Source organism: Argentina anserina, chromosome 1 (genome assembly GCF_933775445.1).
Source record: "Argentina anserina chromosome 1, drPotAnse1.1, whole genome shotgun sequence".
NCBI lineage: Eukaryota > Viridiplantae > Streptophyta > Magnoliopsida > Rosales > Rosaceae > Argentina > Argentina anserina.
In genome coordinates, this window is record NC_065872.1 from 12403189 (window position 1) to 12425680 (window position 22492).

The window sequence follows — 22492 nt, forward strand, 5'->3', positions numbered from 1 at the left end:
CATGTTCCATCCGTACATGAAATGAATCTTACAACTATACGCCGGGACATGACTCCACTACGTACAAGGTAACTAGAGATTAACCTCATCATCATAAGTTCATAACAATTATGTCATTACAATTTGGCCACCAAATTTAAGCATCCATCATCACACAACAATAACCAACATAAGCTAGTCAAAATTCATAGGATAACCATAGATCTAAAATTCATTTCGAAGGAGAACCATAGATCTAGGATGATCTTGGAGTGCACTCCAAGGTCTTTTCAATAAACCCCTATACATGAAATGAATATCTAGAGAACTTTATTTCCAAAAACAAATAAAAGTCTTTATAGAGCAAAAGCAGGCAATTGATCAGAATACGGAGGGAAAAGAATAATACAAGCTCGCTCGTGCCTAGTTTGAGGGTTTTAGAGCGTCCTACAAACCTGACATGGGTTTTGGCTCAACAGAGCAACAATTCACAAACCTCGTTCTCTATTGAGGCAATTTTCCCAAGGAATGATGCCCATTTCTCGCTCCTGCTTCTCTTCCTTCAGACACCGCTCAAAGGAGGCTTTCAATTTACTCAGGAGGTGAAGAACACTCTTAAACCCCTATAGAATTTTGGTTTCTTGACTACCCATTTCGTCATTTGTGCTGTTGGGTCTCTAAAGATTCAGTCTTTATCTTGAAATTACTTGTTTTCAACTTGTTGGGTTTATGTTATGCAGATTAGATTGCTATTCTGATTTTGGGTTTACATTGATTTGATCATTCTATATGTATGTTTGTTATAAACTCATAACCCAAAAAGTAGATATCTTGGGTTGGAGATGTACTCTTAGGCTCTGTTCTTGCAAGTTGGTTTTCTGTTTCTGGTAGTAGAGCTACAATTCACCAGTTTCATCATTTGAACTATGATGTGAAATGTCTCACATTGAAAGAAACAATTTTCGGCCTACTGAAGAAAATGTCAACTATGTAATACTGGCTGCTTTCTTGCTTACCAATGTACGGATATCTTGATGTTGGTTTTTTTGTTTTTTATGTTTCATGATAGTATAATGCGGTTTGTGTTTGTGGGGAGTGCTCAGTGCTGGAATGATCCTTTTGGCAAGCATCAAATTTTAATCTTAGCCCAATTTAGATTCATGGGTTTCACTATCCAGATTACTTTTAACCCCTTGTGTCTGTTGTAGGTCTGCCCAATCCAACAGAGTTCAGTCCCAAAATTATGCAAATTCCTCAAAACGTGCTAGTGGGAGAACGGATATCAGTACTTCGACTCCAGTAGATACACCACCTCCTCGCTCTCGGGGTTCTTTTGTCATTGTATGTCGCCTTCCTCTAGCTCTTTGCTAATTGTACTATTCTCTTTGCAAATAATACAGGCAGATCATTTTCTCATGATTTTTTGGATTGAAGTCTCTCAATTCTTTTCCGAAAAAAAAGGTCTCTCAATTTAGTACTATTTTGTTTAGAATCTAAATTGCTGGTCTCATTAATATACCTTTTCTGCAGCCGGTGGCTGCTACCATACTAGGATTTGCCGGGCTGGTAGCTTTTCTTTCTTATAATGATGAGAGGAGAGTAGTAAAAAAAGGTACTCCTTTTAATTATTTAAGTTGGATTCTGCAAAGCTTCATGATCGTGAATACTTTTTTAGAAATTTCTTGACGATCCAATTTTAAATGCTTATAATGTTGATTACCTAATGATTTAGTAAAATGGCAATGTAATTAGACTGCTCATCTGAGCTGTTGAGGAGATAGTCTGCATTTAATTTTCTCAGGCGGATACTTCATTGACATTAGTTTTTATAATGTATATTGTTGAGCTTTATTTCTTGGATACAGATGTAAAATAGTATTGGAGACGATTCTTACATGTCATGTCTCGTTATCATAGCTAGTCAAATGTCTTCCCGAAATTTGTTACTGATGTCTAATTAATATCTTTTCGAGAGTTGCTCTGTTGTACATTAATAAATGCGGAAGTAGAGAATTCTATGTGTTAAATTAAAATTTCTGTTGATGAGTGGTAACTTCTGTTGGATAGTCATTTGAGCATAATGATTATAAAATCACATATTTCCATTGAGCTGCATAATCATCAGAGGGATAATCTGTTATTGAGCTTAAGAATACAACACTTGATGAAGTTGGTACAATATTTGGCATTGGTAGAGGGATGACTAGGTGATGTTGTGAACTGAAGCTGGTAAGAAATATTGGGAGACATCGGCTATCAACTTGTTTCAGAGTACCCACTTGAAGAATCTTTAGTTTCTATGCTTCAGTTCCAACTCGTATCTGGAGGACTAGTTATGCCATTATATCCATCTTTGTCTTGGACAATATATGTGTACTCAATTCCTTGCAGTGCTCAACCAGATACAGTGTTTCACCTGTTATAACAGAATGGTTGACTTGTTGGAAGTAAATTAGGGGCCTAAATAATGTAGGTGTTCCATGATGGATAGTAGGATTCATTAGGTTGAAAATTTTGTTGGAGCAAGTCCCAGAGATAGGACTGCCAGTGTTTTTGGATTATAAGTGACTGATGACTGAAATGCATATAGCAACCTTATATGATCTTGAGGCTACGTGTAACACAGTCCACCAACCTTCGTCCCATTTTTTGAGTTTGTCAATCCGGTCAATTGATTTTCTTAAATTAGTTTATACTTCTGTGTATTAGGATTTGAGTGTAAACAAGTGCATCCTTTCTTTACTGCTTCTCCATTTCTTGCAGGCCAGGATAACTGCTCGTGTGCAAATAATCTCAAGGGACCTAAAATTGGTGGTCCATTTACTTTAAAGGACACAGGAAATCATACTGTTACTGAAAAGAATCTCCAAGGCAACTGGGCAGTACTCTATTTTGGATACACTTCCTCTCCTGATGTTGGACCAGAACAAGTCCAGATGATGGCCAAGGCCATTAACATACTAGGTTTGGTCGATTAGCATTTCATGTTTGAACACTATTTAAAGTTTCAATTGCTGATATGTTAGGATTTTTACTGGGTGTCAGAATCAAGACATAATCTCAAGGTTCTACCAGTATTTGTTACAATTGATCCAGAACGTGATAACACTTCTCATCTGTGTGCCTATCTTAAAGGTTCCATTCTCCCTCTGCTGATTTCTTATGTTTTATTGACTGATAACTTAAAAAAATGGTTGTCTAACAATTTCGTTTTGGCTTCCCCGCACTTCCATGGGCTGCAGAGTTTGATTCAAGGATTCTAGGTCTAACAGGATCTGTAACAGCTATAAGACAGATGGCTCAGGAATGTCGTGTTTTTTTCAGAAAGATTGAAGAAGATGGCGATGATTATCTTGTTGAATCTTCCCACAACATGTGAGCTACTAGCTAAAACGTTGTTATTCATTTTTTTTTATCACAGATTAGTGTAGATGCATATATATATATATATATATAATTTTTTTTTTCAATATTAATAACTTGCAGGTATTTGATGAGTCCAAACATGGAAGTTGTGAGATGCTTTGGTGTAGAGTACAATGCAGAGGAACTGTCAGAGGCAATACTAAAGGAGCTCAAGTTGAGGGAACCTCAACTCAAGGGCTGAAAGGTTTCGCCTGCTATAATAGAGATCTTTACTTGTCCTTTTAACATTCATTTCTCCCTCTCTTGTTAAATATAACAGATGAGAATCCACTCTTGTCTGAGCAGTGACTTAGGAATCTTATAAAATGTGTTTAGCCTATTGGTTTAAATATTCATCAGGCACTAATACATGAGAATTTAAGTTACAATTTGATATCTGAAAATGCTTGGGAGTTGAGAGTCATTTCTCATATGTTAACTTCATTTCTGAGACTATTTATTCGTTTTCAAGTAATTATCATAATGTAATCCGCAGGGTGAATCTATTGCAGTGTGGAGTGATTATCAGTCAGTGACTGATTTTTCTGGTAGCTGAAGAAAGTGGAAGCTTCCATGAAGCTGGTTTCCAGGTTAACCTTCAACTACATAACTGAAGTCTGAGAATGAGTCTGGCTATCTTAACCAAAAATCCATATAATATTATCATTGTATCCAACTGCATCAATTTTTTCCCTTTTTTTTTTTTCCCATTGGAGCCGTTATCACCACACTGAATCCTTCCCACGCTGCACAAAATAACCAAAGGCTTAGTCTCATGCAGATCAGCTCTGATTCTTTTCTATCTTCAAGCCGTCTAACAATTGTAGCTGCCCTCACTTCCCAGTTTCTGTATGGTGTTTTGGTTAGATTTATACACCTGCTATGCAATTCCAGATGAGACTCCTTGGTCTGTTGCGATTGAATGACATAAGGAAATAATCTGAACTTTAAGTCGTCTTTTGATTCCATCCATATTCGAAAGGTTGCAACCATTTAGGGTAGCTATAATGAATCCATGTCTTTCTTGAAACCCTTCAACTGCATTTTGTTAACATATCTTTGCTGGATTCATATGTGGAATGCTGAAAACCAATAGAGACGTGCTTCCCTCTAAGAAAAGAAAAGGAAAGGCCATGACAGATTGACAAGAGGGTTGGTGTCAGACTGTCTTGAGTCTTTTTTATTTCTAAAATTCTAGAGATCAACATTTCACCCAAGACCGAGTCTTCTGCTTCTTCATTTACACCACACAAAGAAACGCAAAGTTTTTTTTTTTTTTGAGAAAATGAAAAAACAAAAACAGAAACAAAAACTCAGAAAAAGATTCATCACCCCCAACACTTGATTTTTTCATAAAACAATAAACCCGAAAACTATTACTCTCTTCCTGCCAATCTGCCTTAGTTGTTATCATTTCATTCCAGTCCATTATTTTGATCATGCATTAATCCAAGTTCATATCTCTCTTGCACAAAGCAGAGAGAAATCAAGGTGGAGGCCATTGTTTCTTACAATCAAGCATAGCCACCCCAAAACCAGGACAATGAAAACCATCTCTTGGGTCCTCTCTATGTTTTTTGTTCAATTTTAAATTTTCTTAGCCTTTTCCTTCCAAAATGTGATCTTGGGTTCAATCTGGATTTTTCTGTTGGGATCCTTTTGAACTCTTAACAATTCTGTTTTGTTTTAAAACATGTACCTGATGTTCTTCTCTTGGTCATGTTAACGCTATCCAAGTAATCGTCCCATTTACTTGGGCTTGAAGCAACATAATTAACGAAAATGGGAGAGTCACCGGAGAAGAAATCAGGTTGTGGCATTTTGAATGCTGTGTTTGGAAGGAGCGGGTTTTGGCCAAGAAGAACTACTTCCACAGGCTCCCTTCCCGTCAGTGGTTCTCAATTTGTGAAAACACCAAGTGGTAACACTAGACGGCGGCGTGGTAGCTCCGATGAGGCATCATTTCTAGACGTATCATCAGCAAATGGACCAGAATCTACAACAAAACCCGTCACAAAACCATCTCAATATAGTAACAGAGCGCCCCCTATACAGTCAAATCAAAACCAGGGCAAAAATACTAAGCCACCTCAGGAAGCTGGAGCCATGGTTTCAGGTTCAGGCCAAGGCCAACGCCAACAAAGAGCTACAAAAATGTCTCCAAGTCAAGGTTATGTTAACCAAGGCAAAAGGGTTCCGAAGGACGCAGTTGGGCTGTCTGGTGAGCTTGAAAGCATGATTGCTGATCACCAGAAATCAAAAGGAAGCAGCACATTTGTTAGAGCTTCATCCAGCAATGTGATGCTTATGGGTAACCTTGGCAACTTGAGAACTGGAGGTGGTGGTGGTGGAAATCTGAACTCAAATAATGTGCTGGATTACCTTCCAAAGACAGCAAGAGAAGACACTCCAATGATGATGAATGGAAATGTAGGAAAGAGTAGTGCTCCTAAGGAAGAGAAAAAACCAAGTACGCAGCCTACTTCATTCTGCCGCGCATTATCAACACGGATGGACCCTGAGACACTAAAGATTATGGGAAATGAGGACTACAAGAATGGAAGATTTGCTGAGGCTTTGTCTTTGTATGATGCTGCAATTTCTATTGATCCCAATAAGGCTTCATATAGGAGCAATAAGAGTGCTGCATTGACTGCTCTTGGTCAAATTCTGGACGCAGTTTTTGAGTGCAGAGAGGCCATTCGGATTGAACCTCATTATCATAGGGCTCATCATCGTCTTGCAACATTATATCTTAGGTACAAACTAGTTACACTGCATACAGTTTGATATTTTGTTCGTTTGGGAATATGTTACGGCTAGTTGTTATTAAACTACATGTGTTCTATATCTGGTGCACAAAGATTAGGGGAAGCTGAAAAAGCTACATATCACTTTAAACATGCTGGACCAGAGGCTGATCAAGAGGACTTGGCTAAAGTTAGAAATCTTCAGGCTCATCTGAACAAATGCACAGAGGCTCGTCGGTTAAGAGATTGGAACACCTTGATCAAGGCAACTCAAAACGTTATAGCAGCTGGTGCAGATTCTGCACCACAGGTCAGCCTACCAAATTCCAAACTTTGTCTTTTTAACAGTTACATAATGCACATTCACTTGCACACCATATTAACGTGGATCCTTTTTTATTTGTTACTCTTTAAAGATATATTCTTTGCAAGCCGAGGCCTTGCTGAAGGTCCATAGGCACCAAGAAGCAGATGAGGCTTTATCCAGGGGTCCAAACTTTGAGGTTGATACGTGCACTAAATACTTCGGTCCTATTAGTAATGCGAGTATGCTAGTAACAAGGGCTCAAGTTGACATGTCTTCCGGCAGGTATATATCATCCTTCATGCTAGCCGTTCTAGTAATTCTGCATTGTTAAAGGAGCATGAAAATGCGTTTGGTTTGGTCCCATCATTGTTCAGTTTGGTATGTGATGCCTAATGCTTTGACAGAATCGACGATGCATTAGAAGCAATTCAAAGAGCATCCCGCCTTGACTCAAACAACAAAGAGGCAGACATGGTAATGAGGAGGGCTAGAGCTGTTGCAGGAGCGCGATCAAAGGGTAACGAGCTTTTCAAGACATCAAGATTCTCAGAGGCTTGTGTTGCATATGGGGAGGGACTTGAGCAGGATCCATATAACTCAGTATTGTTATGCAATCGTGCGGCCTGTCGGTCCAAACTTGGCCATTTTGACAAAGCAATTGAGGACTGTACAGCTGCACTTAATGTGCGCCCCTCTTACAGCAAGGCCAGACTAAGAAGAGCAGATTGCAATGCCAAGGTAAACAACTTGCACTTCGATGAGAAGTGTCAGTTACTCATTATTCACATATTGTTAATTTGATTTGTGATTAATTAATTTTGCTGGCTGATATATCATATAGATGGAAAATTTGGATGCTTCGTTACGAGACTACGAGATTTTGGTCAAGCAAACACCAGATGATGAGGAGGTAAACCGTGCTTTATCTGAGGTACGGACAAAGCTCAAGAAACAGCGAGGTGAGGCATAGCCAGGAGAGATGCAGACATAGAGAATAGAAATATGCCAATGTGCACAAGACAACATTCAGGAAACAAAGCTGCCCTTCTGCAAATTCTACTGATCTTGAGATCGAGCAAGAGGCACAGAAGTTCGAGCTGGAAAGGGGAAAAATGGATGTGGTTATCAGAGAGACTTGAATGGTGGCGGTTGGCATACTGTGACACAGATACTGAGATACGTGACCAAATTTGTTTATGTATAGTTCTGCAGTTCTTTCTGAGAAGAGTGTATTTGATACTGCTTATATACAATGTGAAAATATACTTCAAACAAAACTTGAGTAGTTTGTCATTCAGAGGGAAATTTGCTTAAGTACGTACCAGCTAGAGCTATGAGTTGCAGTGAATTGAAGTTTCATTTTTCCTGGTGTTAATTCAAAGTTTCTATGTGCATCAAATGTGATCAGGCTGACCTGCTTGAGTCTGGCCAGACGTACACATACTAAGCCTGGCACTCCCAAATATGTGAGTCGTTTTTAGTCTTTCCTTTTTCTGTTTTTTTTTTCTCCCTCTATAGAGATCAACAGGGCATTCTCAAAGGGTTTTAGCTAAGAGATTAATATCCTATCTTAACGCATTTAAACCTCCAATTAACGTCGGCAGCATCCAAATCTATGTATATGGGAATTTCACCTAATATTTAGTCAACATCGCCGGGGAACTTAAGTGTTGTTATTTCTTAATTTGTATAACGCCTGAGTTGTCCAAAACAAATAAAAATTCGAATCACAAAACTACAACAATAATAATGATGTTAACTTAATTATTTGTTAAACTCACGACTCATGGCGACAGGATATGCTGTCCGATCGAGTTGGCCAGAAATTGGATTGTATTTGAGTCGGTCATATATTACTCTCATAATGGTCCATAAAGACAGCCAAGACAAATTGAAAGAATAGTTTTTCCTCTCCCAGATCCGACCGACACCCAGTCACCTCAATAATATATTTCCTAGCAAGGCCAAAAACCTGCTTCGTTCTTCTCCATACACATCGATCATGATCTACAATAATGGAAAGCTCCATAATTTATTTGGCCAAACAAAGCCTTGATACTCATACATAACCGCTCAACTGAATAGCCATGGATTCCGATAACAATAGCACAACACTCGGGTTATGCTCTAACTCAAAGCACTAACTAACCATGATAACAAGCGTCATATAATATGACGCACCTATTTCCCGGACATTAAACAGATGAAACCAACGCACTGGAACCGGACCGGATCTTCTCCTCGACGGCATAGTTTGAGTTGCAGTAGTTCCTGATCGCGGTGAGCTCGTAGGGCGACGTGTCGGTGGCGAGCCACTGCTCGATCGTGAAAAGCTGCTGGTTACAAGGTATGTGAGCTCCGGTAGAGGTCACCTCGAGGTAGTTGACGTACCAACCGTGGCCGGCGCCGGAGCCGTCGGAAGTGAGGTTCAGGGCGCAGATAGGAGCGGTGAGGCAGGGTCCGCGGCCGCTGAATATGTCGAGATTGCCCCTCTCGAAGTAGTCGTGGTCGGATCCCATCAATCCTCCCCAGGTTTCGAGGTTTCGGATCTCGATCCCGTAGCCGTTGCCGTCGTAGAACCTCGCGTTGATGTTGGAGTCCGTCCCTCCCTTGATGATCGATCCCGTCCTAACATAAACCGTGTAAACACAATCGGGGTCCTGCAAATGAACACAACGTTATCAAAAGGGTTATAAAGACTAAATCCTAGAAAGGAATTTAGGACGTACGTGATGACATGATTAGAAAATGTGAATGAGACTTACGTCGGAGATAGCGAGAGTGAGAAAGAGGGAGAGGGAGATGAAGAGGAGGACACTGTTGGTGTTGAACGCCATTGTTGCGATGAGTGAAGCTTCTCAGGTTTGGGGTTACACAGGCCTTTTTTATAGCGTAAAATCACATAACGTTGTCTTTTCCTGTAATGTCAACATGTGGATAATGCTTTCGGGGACGATTTAGTAATTTGGTGTCTGGGCCAATATTGAGCAATGCGCACCGATCGCCATCTTTTCATGATGAAGATGATAACCATGTGTGTTTCATATCACACTCCTTTTGTGCATTTTCATTTCACAAGTAGTGTTGCAGTTAAACTTATACTTGTTCTATTGCATGTCTTCCTAAAGTTAATCTCCAGGCTTCAGTAGCAAAACGACTTTTATTTAGGTAAAGCAGTAGCAAATATGTTGTTCTAGCCAAGAGAAAATATATATATATATATATGATTTTGCTTAATCGCTTCATTAAAGTTGCATCTTTTCAGTAAACATTATAATGAAAATGGCAATTATGAGTTCATGACCTCACATCAGAAGTAGGACAATATCGATTTAGACCGAACAGGTCATCAGCTATGCGACGAGAGAGTGGGTTTCCTTTGTATATTTAAGTGTTTGGTCGCATCCACAGTATTAGAATGAAAACTCTAGATATTGGTTGAAGTTTCTTGTGGCATCAAAGCATGTTCTAAGCTTTACTCACAAGTAAAAGCATATTTTGTCGAAAACGTAATTACAAACATATTAGAGTGGTTTAGAAATTAAAAAAGTCGACCATGCCATCAAAATTCACGTTCTGAGCTACATATTATCTCTTACCCACAATGTTAAAAATAACTATGAGCCTAAATAAATCTTAAATCTACAATCACTTATATATATCCATGTGACGTCAACGATTTCCAACTCGTTAAGGCCAAATTATAATCTTAAATTATATTTTAAAACTTGAACATTTTATATGTGTGAGTAGTCACATTCCAGAAGAGAAAATGCCAGTATTAGAATTTAAAATTTTGGATTATTAAGCGAACAAAATAAACAAAGTTCGTTTGAACACTCGCTAGTTTTGAAACCTGTAAAAAAAAATTCACAATAGAACAAACCAAGTTCACAATCAGAATTTGAATTGAAACTCAATTACAACTTTGGAAACACACTTGGAATAATTATGAGATCTTTACAATATTTTTAAAACAACAGAAGGTGATGAAATAATCATCGGCCCAAAATGAATATAACAATGGCAACCCAAAATATACAATAAATATAACAATGATTACAACACAACCTCGGGACTTATATCTCAATTAGTATATGATACAAGAGAGAGCTAATAAACTAACAATGACTTCAAATGACTCAAGAATGTGTACTCCTAAACTACACGTTTCCTAAACCCTTGTTGGCTCCTAACCTGCACAACAAACTATACTACGGGTGAGTTTCGTCCTCGCTCACCCAATATGGGTTAGCTTCGTCCTCGCACACCCAATAGGGGTCAGCCCACCTATGTGGTTTAAAGGTAGGATAGGCTAAGTTTTATGAAAACTTAAATCATTTAAATGTGAGCTAGCTTGATAAAACCTTTTATCACAAAATGGATAAGTTATCTTTCAAGGAAAACATGCAAACAATGCATAGATGGCCATCAATAATATCCAGTCAGTGGTGACTAATCCTAATGACTAGGAGGCGAAAGTGTCCCATCTTAAGTAGAGGCCAACTGCCTTTGTTGAATCAACACAGGAGTGAGAGTTTCCATTTCAATGGAATACCTCAATAATACAATATAGGATGGATCCAAGTCTTAAACAGGGCATTGCCCCTCCGAAGGTTCACGGTTATCGACACTGTGGGGTTACCGAACTTTCGAACCCTATTCACTCTCAGGTCTACTCACTTACATTCTATTTCGTCTATCCTCAGGTTTTAGCATTTCTAAAATAATAATGCATTTCAACATTTAAATATCAATCGCGACATCGACAATGAATTTAAGGGCACAAAATACACAAAGGGGGTTAACTCACCCTACCTGGATCGAAGTGCAGAATCCTCGCTGCCATTCCATTTCTGAAGTAATGTTATTGCTACTTCAACCTTTTACGATCCCGTAGCATCAACTCTGAATTCATTTATTAAAAGAGTCAATACCAAATTTGAGTTTGGTAAGTTAACTTGATTCTGTATTCCTAATTTGACCAAGAAAGTCAAAAGTTGATTATTTTGTTGACCAAGTGTTTCTTGGGTTGACCAGAAATTGACCATGTTAACTAATTATCGACTAATTTTCGGAAAACTAAAAAATAGTCCAACTTCAATAGTCGACCAATAGTAAGCATACTTTATGAATATTAAAGCTACTCGAAATTGTATCGACGACTTATTTATTATACTGACACATTTCTAAGTTATAGAGTTCTCGATTTCTGAACCGGGTGATAATCGGAACTAACATTTATACGTAACATAAATGTTACATTAATCGTCGTCATTTTAAATACGATAAGTTTTCACCAAGTTACCTTAAGGAAAAGTAAAACAGTTATAATCATTGAGTAAATAGTAAAAAAGTAACTAAGGATAAAACCATAAAAGTCAAAGTCAAAGTCAAACATTTTCAATAACTAAGGCTAAAACCATAAAAAAACAGTTTGGTAATTTCACATTTTCAGTATAATTGAAAAAAGGGTAAAAGTAAAAACATAAAAACCCATTTTCCACTCTTATCTCTCATATCATACTTCCGGCCCCAAACTCAACTCCGATCAACTCAACTTCATTCAACAAACAATAAATAACATCACGGAAGCCAAAAGAAATTGATTTGATACCTCATTGAACTGAAAATACAAAGTCGAGGTTGTTGCTCTCTTCCCGGCTCTAATCCAAGCTGCTACTTCTTGGCCTTAATCCCGAGCGACTGTTGTAGCCTTAGTGTTTTCCCCAAAACTCCAAACGTTTATCCGAAGTCTCTAACCTCGTCCCACACCCACCACCATCGAGAATTGGATACGAGCTCTTTATCAGAAAATAACCAAAATAGAAAAAGGAAAAGGAAGAATTCAGAATTAGATTCCAAAGTTCTAATAAGAGAAATTTGAAAAAGGAATCGATTTGGAGAACTAGGTTACCATAGAATGTTTAAAGGCTGCTAGGCTTCACTGTGTCGTTGAAATGATGGAGGAGGACGGTGGCAGACGTAGTGGTGAAAATGTAGAAAGGAGAGAAGAGGACTAACCTCTGATTTTAAGAATTTGAATGAAGAATCAAACCGGAGCTCGATGGCGGCATAGTGGTGGATCTAGGATTGAAATGTCACCGGGGCTAATTTCACGGGTGGACTTGAGATTTTACTATGGGGTGGACTACAACTTTGGCCTAAGTCCAAAAACAAATTTCAAGGTTACAACATAGAATGTATGAAGTTCATATAATTAAACGTCAATTAAAACTAAATATTCTTACCATTCCCTAATTTTCTTAAGTTCTTAACTAACAAACAAACCTAAATAGAAAAATACTCAATTTCTCATTCGGCCATTCGCTAACATACCACCAAATTTCCAAACATTCCAAATCGATAGTTTAACTAATAAACTCATATACCTAGTTTGTATAACCTCCAAATCTCTAACCTACCCACCAAATCTCTTGTCATAGTCATCGACCATTCTGTAACTGACAGTACAGACTAACACTCAATTTCGATTCCAAATTTACAATCATTCTAAATTAAAACTTTAACCAACAAACCCATATGCCCAAATCAGATTCCAATCAGTCCAATCCAAATCAGATTACAATCATAACATAATCTAAAAATTTGATTAATTTTGAAAGACATTAGAGGAGAACAGCTAAACCTGTGGTCCAAAGCTTCAGTGGCGCGGGGGAGTGGCGAACGACGACCAGCCGACGGGCAACGGTGGTGACTGGTGAGTGGTGATGGGCAGACTTGAACAAGAACTCGAGAAAATGATTAGAAGAAGAGGTTGAAGATGCGGAAGAGCAGAAGCAGTCAAGCAGACGAGAAAGTCTTCTCTCAGTCTTTGAAGAAGACGCGAAAATCATAGAGAGAGTGAGAGACCCTGTTCAGCTGATAAGCTATTTTTAATTTTTAATTCTTTTTTTAATAGAGGGTTAGGTTTTTTTGGGCTACAATCTCACCTGGGCTGAATCCGCCCATGCGTCGGCACCAGTCTCATGTGGTACCTCAATCTTCGATTTGGGCAAATCGTGAATGTTTGGATGATCAATGGGTATATAATTAAAGAGGAAAAAGAGGCGATTGTGATGGTGGTGATCCATGTCGGGTCTTGGCCGGAACAGTGGTGGTAGGAGGCGGCGATGGAGCTGTGCGGTGCCTCGGTGAAGATAGAGAGAATAAAAGTTCTCTTTGTGCGTTGTCGCACTAATGAAAGAGGAAAGAGAATGAGGTGAAAGGTAAAAAGGAAAGGACTTGGGCATGGGTCAAGGGCTTTGAAACAATGGATTCTGGGCTTCTCCAAGACCCAAAACTAAAAACTCAAACTGAAAATCTATTTTTAGAAAACATTTAAAAACAAATTAAACTTTAGAAAATTGTAAAAACAAAACCAAGTGTTGAAAAATTATTCCGAAAACACTTCCGTGCTCGTGGCGACATGTAGTTTAATATCGATATATTAAACTACGTGTTTAGATATTTAGAAAAAACATCGATTAATTAGTCCTAATGTGTTGGTAATCGAGATTAAAAATCTCAGGTGTTTCTTGAGTGGTCTTCAATCTTATTAGATTTCTTTTTTTATGATAGAAAATAATTTTTTATAGTTGTACATTTCAACTCTCATGTGTTCTTTCACAAGTAAATTAAATATTCGAATTTACATATGTGCATATGCTATCGTTTTCTTTTACTTTTTTTATTTGGTTGATGAAAATTTTCCATTGAAAAATGGCAAAAGGCCAAGAGAAAGATATAACAGAGTGCAGAACAACGCTAAAAAGCTATGTGTTAAAAAAACGAAAAAAAGAGAGGGTCCGAGTTTGGTGCTTTCATTTCCCTGTCCGGCGGCGAGCTCCTCCGCTGTCGTCGGACATGCCTTATTAACACGGTTGAGGCGATACAGTGACCGGATCGTTCCCTTCGATTTCAGTTGCGTGGTGGTAGCTTTTGCGTCGAGGAAGATGGAGATGGTGGCGGTGATTGGGGGTCGGCTTGTTTCCCACTAGTCTGGTCAACGACGAGGGATGGTGCTGCTTGATTAGAGGCAGTCGGTGGCACTTGTGCTTGTGGTGGCATGCGGCGGTTCTGACTACCTAGATCAGATATATATTTGGATCGGTTTTCTTCAATCTGATCTAGGGAAGGGACGATGGGATCAGAGCTTTGCAAATAACGAGATGGCAGCAACCTGGCAAGACTGGAAGGTTGACATCAACGACAATCCCGCGGCGGCGGTGATGGGGGCAAGCTAGACTTTCTTGGTCACATGTGGTCTCAATGTTCCTTGGGGTAAGGCTTTGACTCGAGTTGGGTCCATTCTATTAGGCATGGCCTGGGTCAATAAAAAAAAGTAGCCCAATTACGGCATTTAAGCATTTTGTTTTATGTTATTTCATATTAGTAGTTCTTAGGTCTTTATTGCTTTTAATAAGAAGATATAGGTAACCCGGGGTATGGTGTAGTGGTTTCTGACTGCGGCAACTATTTGACCAGGACTTAAACCTGACATTGGTCAGGGGTTCGATCATTGGCGGAAGTATTACACACTCCAATGTGTTTGATGGGCCTATTGTAGTGAAAATATCGGTCGTGTTGGGCCACTGGAGGCATTACTGTGGCCAGGACGCTCAGGCTGTAATGGCCTGGATTGGAACCATTTCACATGGGCCCCATCATGGATTAGTCTCATGCCGGAGGAATTACCTTTGGTTATAGGGATACCCTGATGTTCCGGATGTGGATTGTCTCTGCTCGCGCTCGTAAGAGCCCATGAGACTAGGGACCCCCATGTTATTGGGATACATGGTCCTCGCTATGAAATCAAAATAAGAAGATGTGGGCGTTATCCAGGTAGTAGCACTCTATGCTCCATGTCTACTCTAATGAGGCAGCGAGTTCCTTGCTTTGTCAAATGATCATAGCCTCCTAGTGGCAAGATGAAACCTCATGCCGCTGGTAGTTTCAAATCATAGCATAGTTGGAAAGCTGATAGACATAGTAATTTATGACTCTGCATGAGCATTATCTTTCCGGTATGTCGCCAACCTTTTAAAGTAAACGGGATAGTCAATATTGTGCTCCTTGCTAATTTGTGTGTGTTAGAATGCATATGTTATATTGTGACTCTTGATATTATTTCGGGATATATTTTCAATATAGGGTTTAAGTTTTATATCCCCCTCTTGTATTTTGTGGTTTCATTGATGGTAACGGTGTGAGGGCTACCGTTGAGTCATTTCCTCAAAAATAAAAACATAAACTACTAAAATAAAGTTTTGCCATCAATTAAAAGGGACTGATCAAGCCATTACTTAAAACATCCAAGAGGGAGGTCCAAGACCGGTTGGCCTATTTTGAGGAGCTCACTTTCACAATGCAAGCTTCGTCTCTACATCACTTAAGCTTCATCTCATAAAAGAATGGTTAGCTTTTTTAGGGTTCTGAAAATCACACACCAAACTTCCAAAGATTTTAGATTTAGGAATAATCTTCCGACTAGTTAGCAACAATTGATGGGGACATTAGAGGTTGTATAACCTCTTGGCAATCACCTTCCTGTATATCTTCTTTATACAAAAATCAGTATAGTAAAGGCTATTCACAACAGCATCAACTTCAATTACAAAGTTATATGAGCCAAGAAGGTTGGCACCTACAAGAGAAAAACCTCCACAAATTGCTGACTACCGGTCTACCACACAACATCAACTTTCATTTTTAAAATGGGGGGCGATGTCGAGTTTTGCTTGGAACCACTACCGAACTCACAACATTAGAGAGCTCAATCATCGCCGAAGACTCATACCACTAAGAAAGTTTTGTCAATGTTTTTGATTGCAATTGAGGTCATGAGAAAATACTTTGTACGATTGTTCAAATAGTGAAGTGTTCGATAAAGAAAGCAAGTCAACAATCCATTCATCCAAAACCCTACGGTCGATGTGTCACTTTGAGATTTGCCAAATCTCTTTAGATAATTTTTATCAACGAATTTTGAAATTGTCAACACTGAATCTTGAAATTATAAAACATGTTTGTTTCTACTACCAGATCACGATACTCAAGTGCGTACGGAGAATGAGTCTTCAATGAAGATTTGGGCTCATTATTAGTAAGTAAGATACTATTGTAACCTGGTAACCTTGAATCTTGAAATTGCCAAAATGTGTTCATCTCCAAAAAGGCTTTTTTGTATTCATCTGTTTTTTCTATTTTAATGGTCTATTTCAATTATTAGAAAAACAAAAACAAAAAGGCTATTTAATTTGATAAGAGTGATTAGAAGACAATTTATTGATTCGTTTCACTGTACCTCTATTTAATTGTGGCTAATGAAATTTTTATTTACTATATCAAACAACATGGGTGTTTTAATTCATGGAAAAAAAAAACCAAACCCTAGCTGTTAGGGTTTTTTTGTGAGAAGCTCGACACCATGCTTGTTTTGAATAAGTATGGTGGTATTACCCGTGTGGAGAAAGTTCCATTGTTTGAACTGGTTACCTGGGTAGCAATTCATGGTCTTTTGCTCAACCTCTGTTACAAGGAGGTGTTGTAATGCATCAGTGAATCATTAGGGATGGTGGTGCAACTAGATTTTTCTACTATGAATCGTCCGTCGGTGGAGCAACGTGTTAAGATTCGGTTTGATGTGCGAGATCGTATTCATACATGGATGTTGTTCGAAGCTTTTGATTCTTTGAAGATTGAATTGTCGCTTGTGTTTGAGAAGATCAAGGGTTTTTGGAGAGCTTGTGGCCTTTTTCAACATGATGCATCGGGCTGTGATGAATTCCTTGTGCATGAACGTACATATCTGCTTTAAGGTTTGTTTATTGATATGGCTGGACTCTCCCTTGCTTTTGGTTCTTCTCCATTTGCCATGGATGCGGGACAGACGATTGCTGTTGTTGCCGTGCCGAGCACGTCTATGGATTTGGAGGTGTATTATGCTAAGCCATCAGCGAAGTCAAGTGGTAAGAAGGTGGAAACAAACCCCTTTGGTGATTCTCAATTTTGTTTGGATTTTGTTGGTCCTACTTCTTTCAAATCGGTGGCTCCAACTCCTGCCTTGGTGAATCATTTGAAGAGGTTAGCTACTACTGAATTTCGTCGCCCAAGGAAGAAATATATTCAATCTAATGTTATTTCGGTTGAAGAGAATATGGTCATTGTTATGCATCATAAGGATGACAAGTTGTGGGTGTCTCCTAAGGCAAAACGTAAACCTAGTCATCCTAAAGCTAGTACAAACAAAACCCAAGGCTGCAAGGGAGTTGGAGTTGGGGCTCCTGAAGATACTGAGAAAAAAGTTTATACTCGGAAGAGAGCTGCAAAATAGAAGAAGACTCTGCCCCGACATCTAAGCCAGAATCAGTGCATGTGGGGCCAGTGGAGTCTGGGACTACTTTGGTTGCTGTTGCTAGTGAAGGAGGTGCATGAGGCTGGGATAGGTGCTCCTATCCGAGTAAGTTTTTTGAATCTGAGGGAAGTTTAAGTTAGTGTGGTCGTTACCTTTTAATCTTTCTTTTATATTGGTTTATGCTTGTTATTTAGTGTTATAAACGGTGCTGAAAATGTATGTGAGTCGTGGCTATATTGGGTAGTTTTATTTAGACTTTAGGGTCAAAAGATTGCTCTTTCTATCGGTCCCAAGAAGTGTGTAATCTTGTTTCTATTTACTAAATATATTTCTTGACCTTTTGATTTAAAAACAACATAGATGTTTTCAAACCCTTTGAAATAGAAAATGTATGTAACTACCATATCACTTTTTGCATTTGCTATATTTCACTTATCCAATTCAATCGTTATTATTTACTAAATTTGTTCGCTTGTTATACAGTTTGTACAAAAAGGTTGGGAAAACAGACATCAGTGTATGCAGAATGATAAAATATAAGGAAACCAAGCACCTCACTAGCAGTACATGCTGCAAAGAAAAAAATACGTAAGAACATAAAACAAATATAAAACCAAATTACAGGTTGAATGTAACGACCCCAAAATTTCGAGTTTAAAAACTCAAAATTCTAAAGTCGTTAAACACAAAATAATCTCAAATAAATCGAAATCATTTAAGTGTAACAGCGGATCAATTCTGAGTTCTCAATACAACTCAGACAACCAATTATTACAACCCAAATTTATAATCCATACATAAAATGGAAATGTAATAATCCTCACAAATCACTCACAAATCTCACAAATGAAATTACACAACTTCTCACACACAAATCCACGCTAAAACCTCACCACAAGTAGGATACGAACGACTTTGAGCGTCTGTAGTCGTCACTCAACCTCCGCTAATCAGCACCTGCGGAATTATCCCCTACACCATCGAATTGGTGCACCGGGATTGTCAACACAAACCCGGTAAGCTTATAGCTCGTATGAGTAAAATCAAAATATAATTCGCATATCAAAATATACGAAAGATCACAAAACAACAAATATAAATGCCCTCATGAGTCAATGGTCAGCCCGTCTGGTTGACCCAAAGAAATATGAAAGAAAACGCTCATGAGGAAATTAAGTAACCCTTCTGGTTACCCAATGCATTTATAATACGGGTACCAAGAACGCTGGTACACATCTGTTACCCCTCTCGTAATACACCGCTGATATTGGATAGCCACCCGCTACCCAACATCCAAAATAAACTGAGTACCCATGAGCAGATAACCACCCGTTACCTCTCATGCAGTACTAAGGCAGACAGACTAGAGCTCTAACTGTATCGTAACTTTCGCCCGGCCAAAGGCTAGGTTCCGACTTGCCAAACACGTACAATAATCTCACATCATATTGTACCACACATCACGTCCGAAGACAAATCACAATTTTTAACATTCTCCGTGATAAAAATCATGTACAATAATCACTCATCATATTGTACGTTTTAAAACTTTCACGATATCACCACAATAAAATCATAACAGTATATTATATAGCAAACTATATATATTCGTATTTATTACCATTTATACAATATATACATAGTCCACTATATCCTATACATGTCATATTTCATAAACACCTGAAGAATTACGTACAATATTCTCACATCATATCGTACCATCTAAATCACATACTCATGCACAATTTTCCGTCACCGAATGACTATTGTTAATGAATTAATAACAGTACGTAATTTAATGAACTATATATATTTATGTACTTATTACCATTATACTGTATATATGTAGTCCACTAAATTATATACATGTTGTAATTCATTTGATAAACACACTTGCAAAAATGTAGAATCACCACAAGGGTAGATTCTTAATTCAGTGAGATTTTACTCACCTTATCGACTCGAGCGTAATTCCACAATTCCCGATGATAATTCCTTTCCTTGATTTAACGATCACCTTGAAAAGATAAGAAAAGAATTTAGATTCGTTTCGTAAACCTTTAAATGCCAAAACAGTAATAATCGGTTACTGTTCAGGGTTACTGTTCACTGTTACTGTACAAATATACATTAATACGTATTTCTGTACGTATAAATATTAAGTACGTATTTCTGTACGTATAAATATTAAGTACGTATTCCTGTACGTATAAATATTATATACGTATTTCTGTACGTATAAATATTATATACGTATTTCTGTACGTATAAATATTATATACGTATTTCTGTACGTATAAATATTATATACGTATTTCTGTACGTATACGTACTGTTTAAAAGTAAATACAATCTCAGTAAATAAAATTTACTAAATTACCTTTTTACAAATTACTTTTTACATTTACTGAAAGTAATTTATAATTACATTTACCGAAGGTAAAATTTAATTACATTTACCGTAGTAAATAAAAATTACATTTACATTTACCGTTATACAGTAAATTACCAAAATACCCTTCTTGTCAAAACTATTCACACCGCCGCAGGTGGTGGCGCGTGGGGCTCACTCGCCGACGCCACCACGGCGCGTGTTGCACCACCGCCGTGCCCAAACTCTCCCCCTCCTCCTCCTCTACCTTCCTACGGCCTCCGACTACCCCTAGGCCATCCCTAGCCTCCTCACGCGCCGCCTCTAGGCGGCGGTATCTCCCACCCTCCTTCACTCGATTTCTTCCCCAATCTCTCCAAATCGAATCCCTAATCTCCCAATCCATCCAAAAACACCACAAAAACATCACAACCATGAATCAAATGCCTCCTTACCTAGATCGGAGTCCAAAACCGTCGGGAACTCTTGGATCGGTGAAGAGCTTCGTGCTCCCTCTTCGTCGTGGTTCCTTGGCGGCGGACAGAGGCACGGTGTGCTTGAGGTGGTAGCAGGGGATGGCGGAGAGCACAGCTGCCGTCGGTGAGGAGAGGGAGGGTGCGAGGGAGAGAGAGAGAGAGTGAGTTCGGATCGAGAGGGAGATGGAGTGAGCTCGGGGTCGAGAGGGTGAGAGAGCTGAGGGAGGCGGGGTGAGAGAGAAATGAAAGGGTTTCCAATTATGGGAACCCTAACTGATATCATTTCCTTTTATACCCCCTCCCAAAATCGGAAACTAACTTCCGTCGTTAATAACTTTTACGTACGTCGTCCGATTAGAACGCGTCACATATCCACGAACTCGTATCGACGAGCTCTACAACTTTCGTGAAGAAAGTTTTCGCAACCGAGCGACGGAATAAAAGTCGATAAATTCGTTCGGAAACGTAACGTTTTCTTATTAAACGTTCTCGGAACGTTTCCGTTTCCGTTTTCGTAACACTTGCAAACAATCAAATTCAATTTAAATGAATTTCAAAACTTCATAGAATTTACTTCAAATCAAATATCGTTTTGAAAAAATTGGGGTTATTACATTGAAACACATAAAAAGTACAAATTAAAGGTAAATTCCTCAGCAATTACTGAAGAAGCCCCCGAATCAGAATTTACTTCCACCTATGTGATTACTGATCTAGCCTCTGAATCAGAAAGAGTAGCCTTTGAATCTGAAACCTGAGAAGAGGAAATTCTGGGCTTTTAAACTAAGGTGTCGCGGTTTGTTGATTTCCCTAAGGAATTGGCTAATTATGGTCCGACTTTCCTCAATCCATTCTTTCTTTAAAAAAAAAAAATATTAAGACAAACAACAAAACTAAAACCCTAGGCTTAATAAATTATCACCAGATCAGCACTAGCATAATCACTATCCTGCAAAGAGACTCAAGACTTTTATACTAAAGAAGGCAAATTTCAGAATTATCAATTGTTCAATTGGAATGACATGGCGCCAGATGAATAAAGCAATTCAGCAAGGTCTTCATCTCTTGATCGAGCCGATGTCTGAAGAGAATTTAGTGTGGGGGTGTAGGCCACCTGGTGGCTCACTACCAGCCCCCATTTTTTTGACATGAGGAGAATGTGTTTTATTTATTATTCCAATTCATTATTCGATTAGGTTCTTAATTTAGTTTTTTTTATCAGCAACGCCCTCACGTAATTGAAGAAACTAAGAGTGAAACAATATGACACCTCCTTCACTAAAACAAAATTACCACTGCATTTGATGGGTGGTAATAAAAAATTATATAGCACTTGGTCAAAGCAAAAAAACGTAACAAAAAAGAAATTGACTAAATAGATTTTATTTTGGCTAAAATAATAAATAAAGGACACGTACAGCCTTAATCATGCAAACCTGAAACAAATTGGTTTGGAGATAAAAATGTTATAATATATCATTTATCCCTTTATCCTTATGGTTTGGAAAAAGACCTCAGAATTATGAAAAAATAAGTACAAAATATTAGTCATTTCTTAAACTATCACAAACTCGACAGTTTACTCTTTTAAGTTTCAATTTCGACTGATCACTCTTTATACTTTTCAAATTCGAGCAATCTGGTACTTCCGTCATTTTTCCATCTAATTTGAGTGTTATGTTATTTTTTTGGACATAAATTAGATGGATTTAACACACAAATTAGATGGAAAGATGACGGAATGACCATATTGCTTGAATTTGAAAAGTATAAGAAGTGATTAGTTGAAATTGAAACTTGAAAGAGTAAACTGTCGAGTTTGTAAAACTATGAGAATTTACTAGTATT

At 38.3% G+C, this 22492-nt stretch overlaps 3 protein-coding genes across 4 annotated transcripts; 2 read left to right on the top strand and 1 right to left on the bottom strand.

Annotated features, from left to right (window-relative positions):
* The first annotated feature begins 327 nt into the window (after window positions 1-327).
* Window positions 328-3997, top strand: LOC126791578 (protein SCO1 homolog 2, mitochondrial). Of its 2 annotated transcripts, XM_050518062.1 has the most exons (8): window positions 328-581; window positions 1188-1320; window positions 1510-1591; window positions 2743-2943; window positions 3025-3114; window positions 3222-3354; window positions 3466-3589; window positions 3881-3997. In XM_050518062.1, the coding sequence occupies exons 1-7, from the start codon at window positions 508-510 to the stop codon at window positions 3584-3586; spliced, it is 834 nt and encodes a 277-aa protein (XP_050374019.1). In that variant the 5' UTR covers window positions 328-507; the 3' UTR covers window positions 3587-3589; window positions 3881-3997. The 2 variants fall into 2 exon arrangements, with proteins under 2 accessions (XP_050374019.1, XP_050374011.1); XM_050518054.1 differs by lacking the exon at window positions 3881-3997 and having other exon boundaries at window positions 329-581; window positions 3466-3828.
* Window positions 3998-5166: 1169 nt separating this feature from the next.
* On the top strand, window positions 5167-7691 carry LOC126783039 (inactive TPR repeat-containing thioredoxin TTL3). Its single transcript, XM_050508422.1, has 5 exons — window positions 5167-6143; window positions 6249-6444; window positions 6551-6723; window positions 6846-7179; window positions 7283-7691. The coding sequence occupies exons 1-5, from the start codon at window positions 5167-5169 to the stop codon at window positions 7409-7411; spliced, it is 1809 nt and encodes a 602-aa protein (XP_050364379.1). The 3' UTR covers window positions 7412-7691.
* Window positions 7692-8454: 763 nt separating this feature from the next.
* On the bottom strand, window positions 8455-9371 carry LOC126783048 (PLAT domain-containing protein 3-like). Its single transcript, XM_050508434.1, has 2 exons — window positions 9207-9371; window positions 8455-9101 (listed from the first exon to the last, which is right to left on the bottom strand). Exons 1-2 carry the CDS (start codon window positions 9276-9278, stop codon window positions 8637-8639), a joined length of 537 nt encoding a protein of 178 aa, XP_050364391.1. The 5' UTR covers window positions 9279-9371; the 3' UTR covers window positions 8455-8636.
* Between the last annotated feature and the right edge of the window lie 13121 nt (window positions 9372-22492).

Coding starts and splice junctions, on each gene's coding strand:
- LOC126791578 (XM_050518062.1), top strand. CDS start 508: ATGATGCCCATTTCTCGCTCCTGCTTCTCTTCCTTCAGACACCGCTCA. Junction 1,321..1,509: donor CTCGGGGTTCTTTTGTCATT/GTATGTCGCCTT, acceptor CCTTTTCTGCAG/CCGGTGGCTGCTACCATACT. Junction 3,115..3,221: donor TCTGTGTGCCTATCTTAAAG/GTTCCATTCTCC, acceptor CATGGGCTGCAG/AGTTTGATTCAAGGATTCTA.
- LOC126783039 (XM_050508422.1), top strand. CDS start 5,167: ATGGGAGAGTCACCGGAGAAGAAATCAGGTTGTGGCATTTTGAATGCT. Junction 6,144..6,248: donor CTTGCAACATTATATCTTAG/GTACAAACTAGT, acceptor TGGTGCACAAAG/ATTAGGGGAAGCTGAAAAAG. Junction 6,724..6,845: donor GTTGACATGTCTTCCGGCAG/GTATATATCATC, acceptor ATGCTTTGACAG/AATCGACGATGCATTAGAAG.
- LOC126783048 (XM_050508434.1), bottom strand. CDS start 9,278: ATGGCGTTCAACACCAACAGTGTCCTCCTCTTCATCTCCCTCTCCCTC. Junction 9,102..9,206: donor TCACTCTCGCTATCTCCGAC/GTAAGTCTCATT, acceptor GTTCATTTGCAG/GACCCCGATTGTGTTTACAC.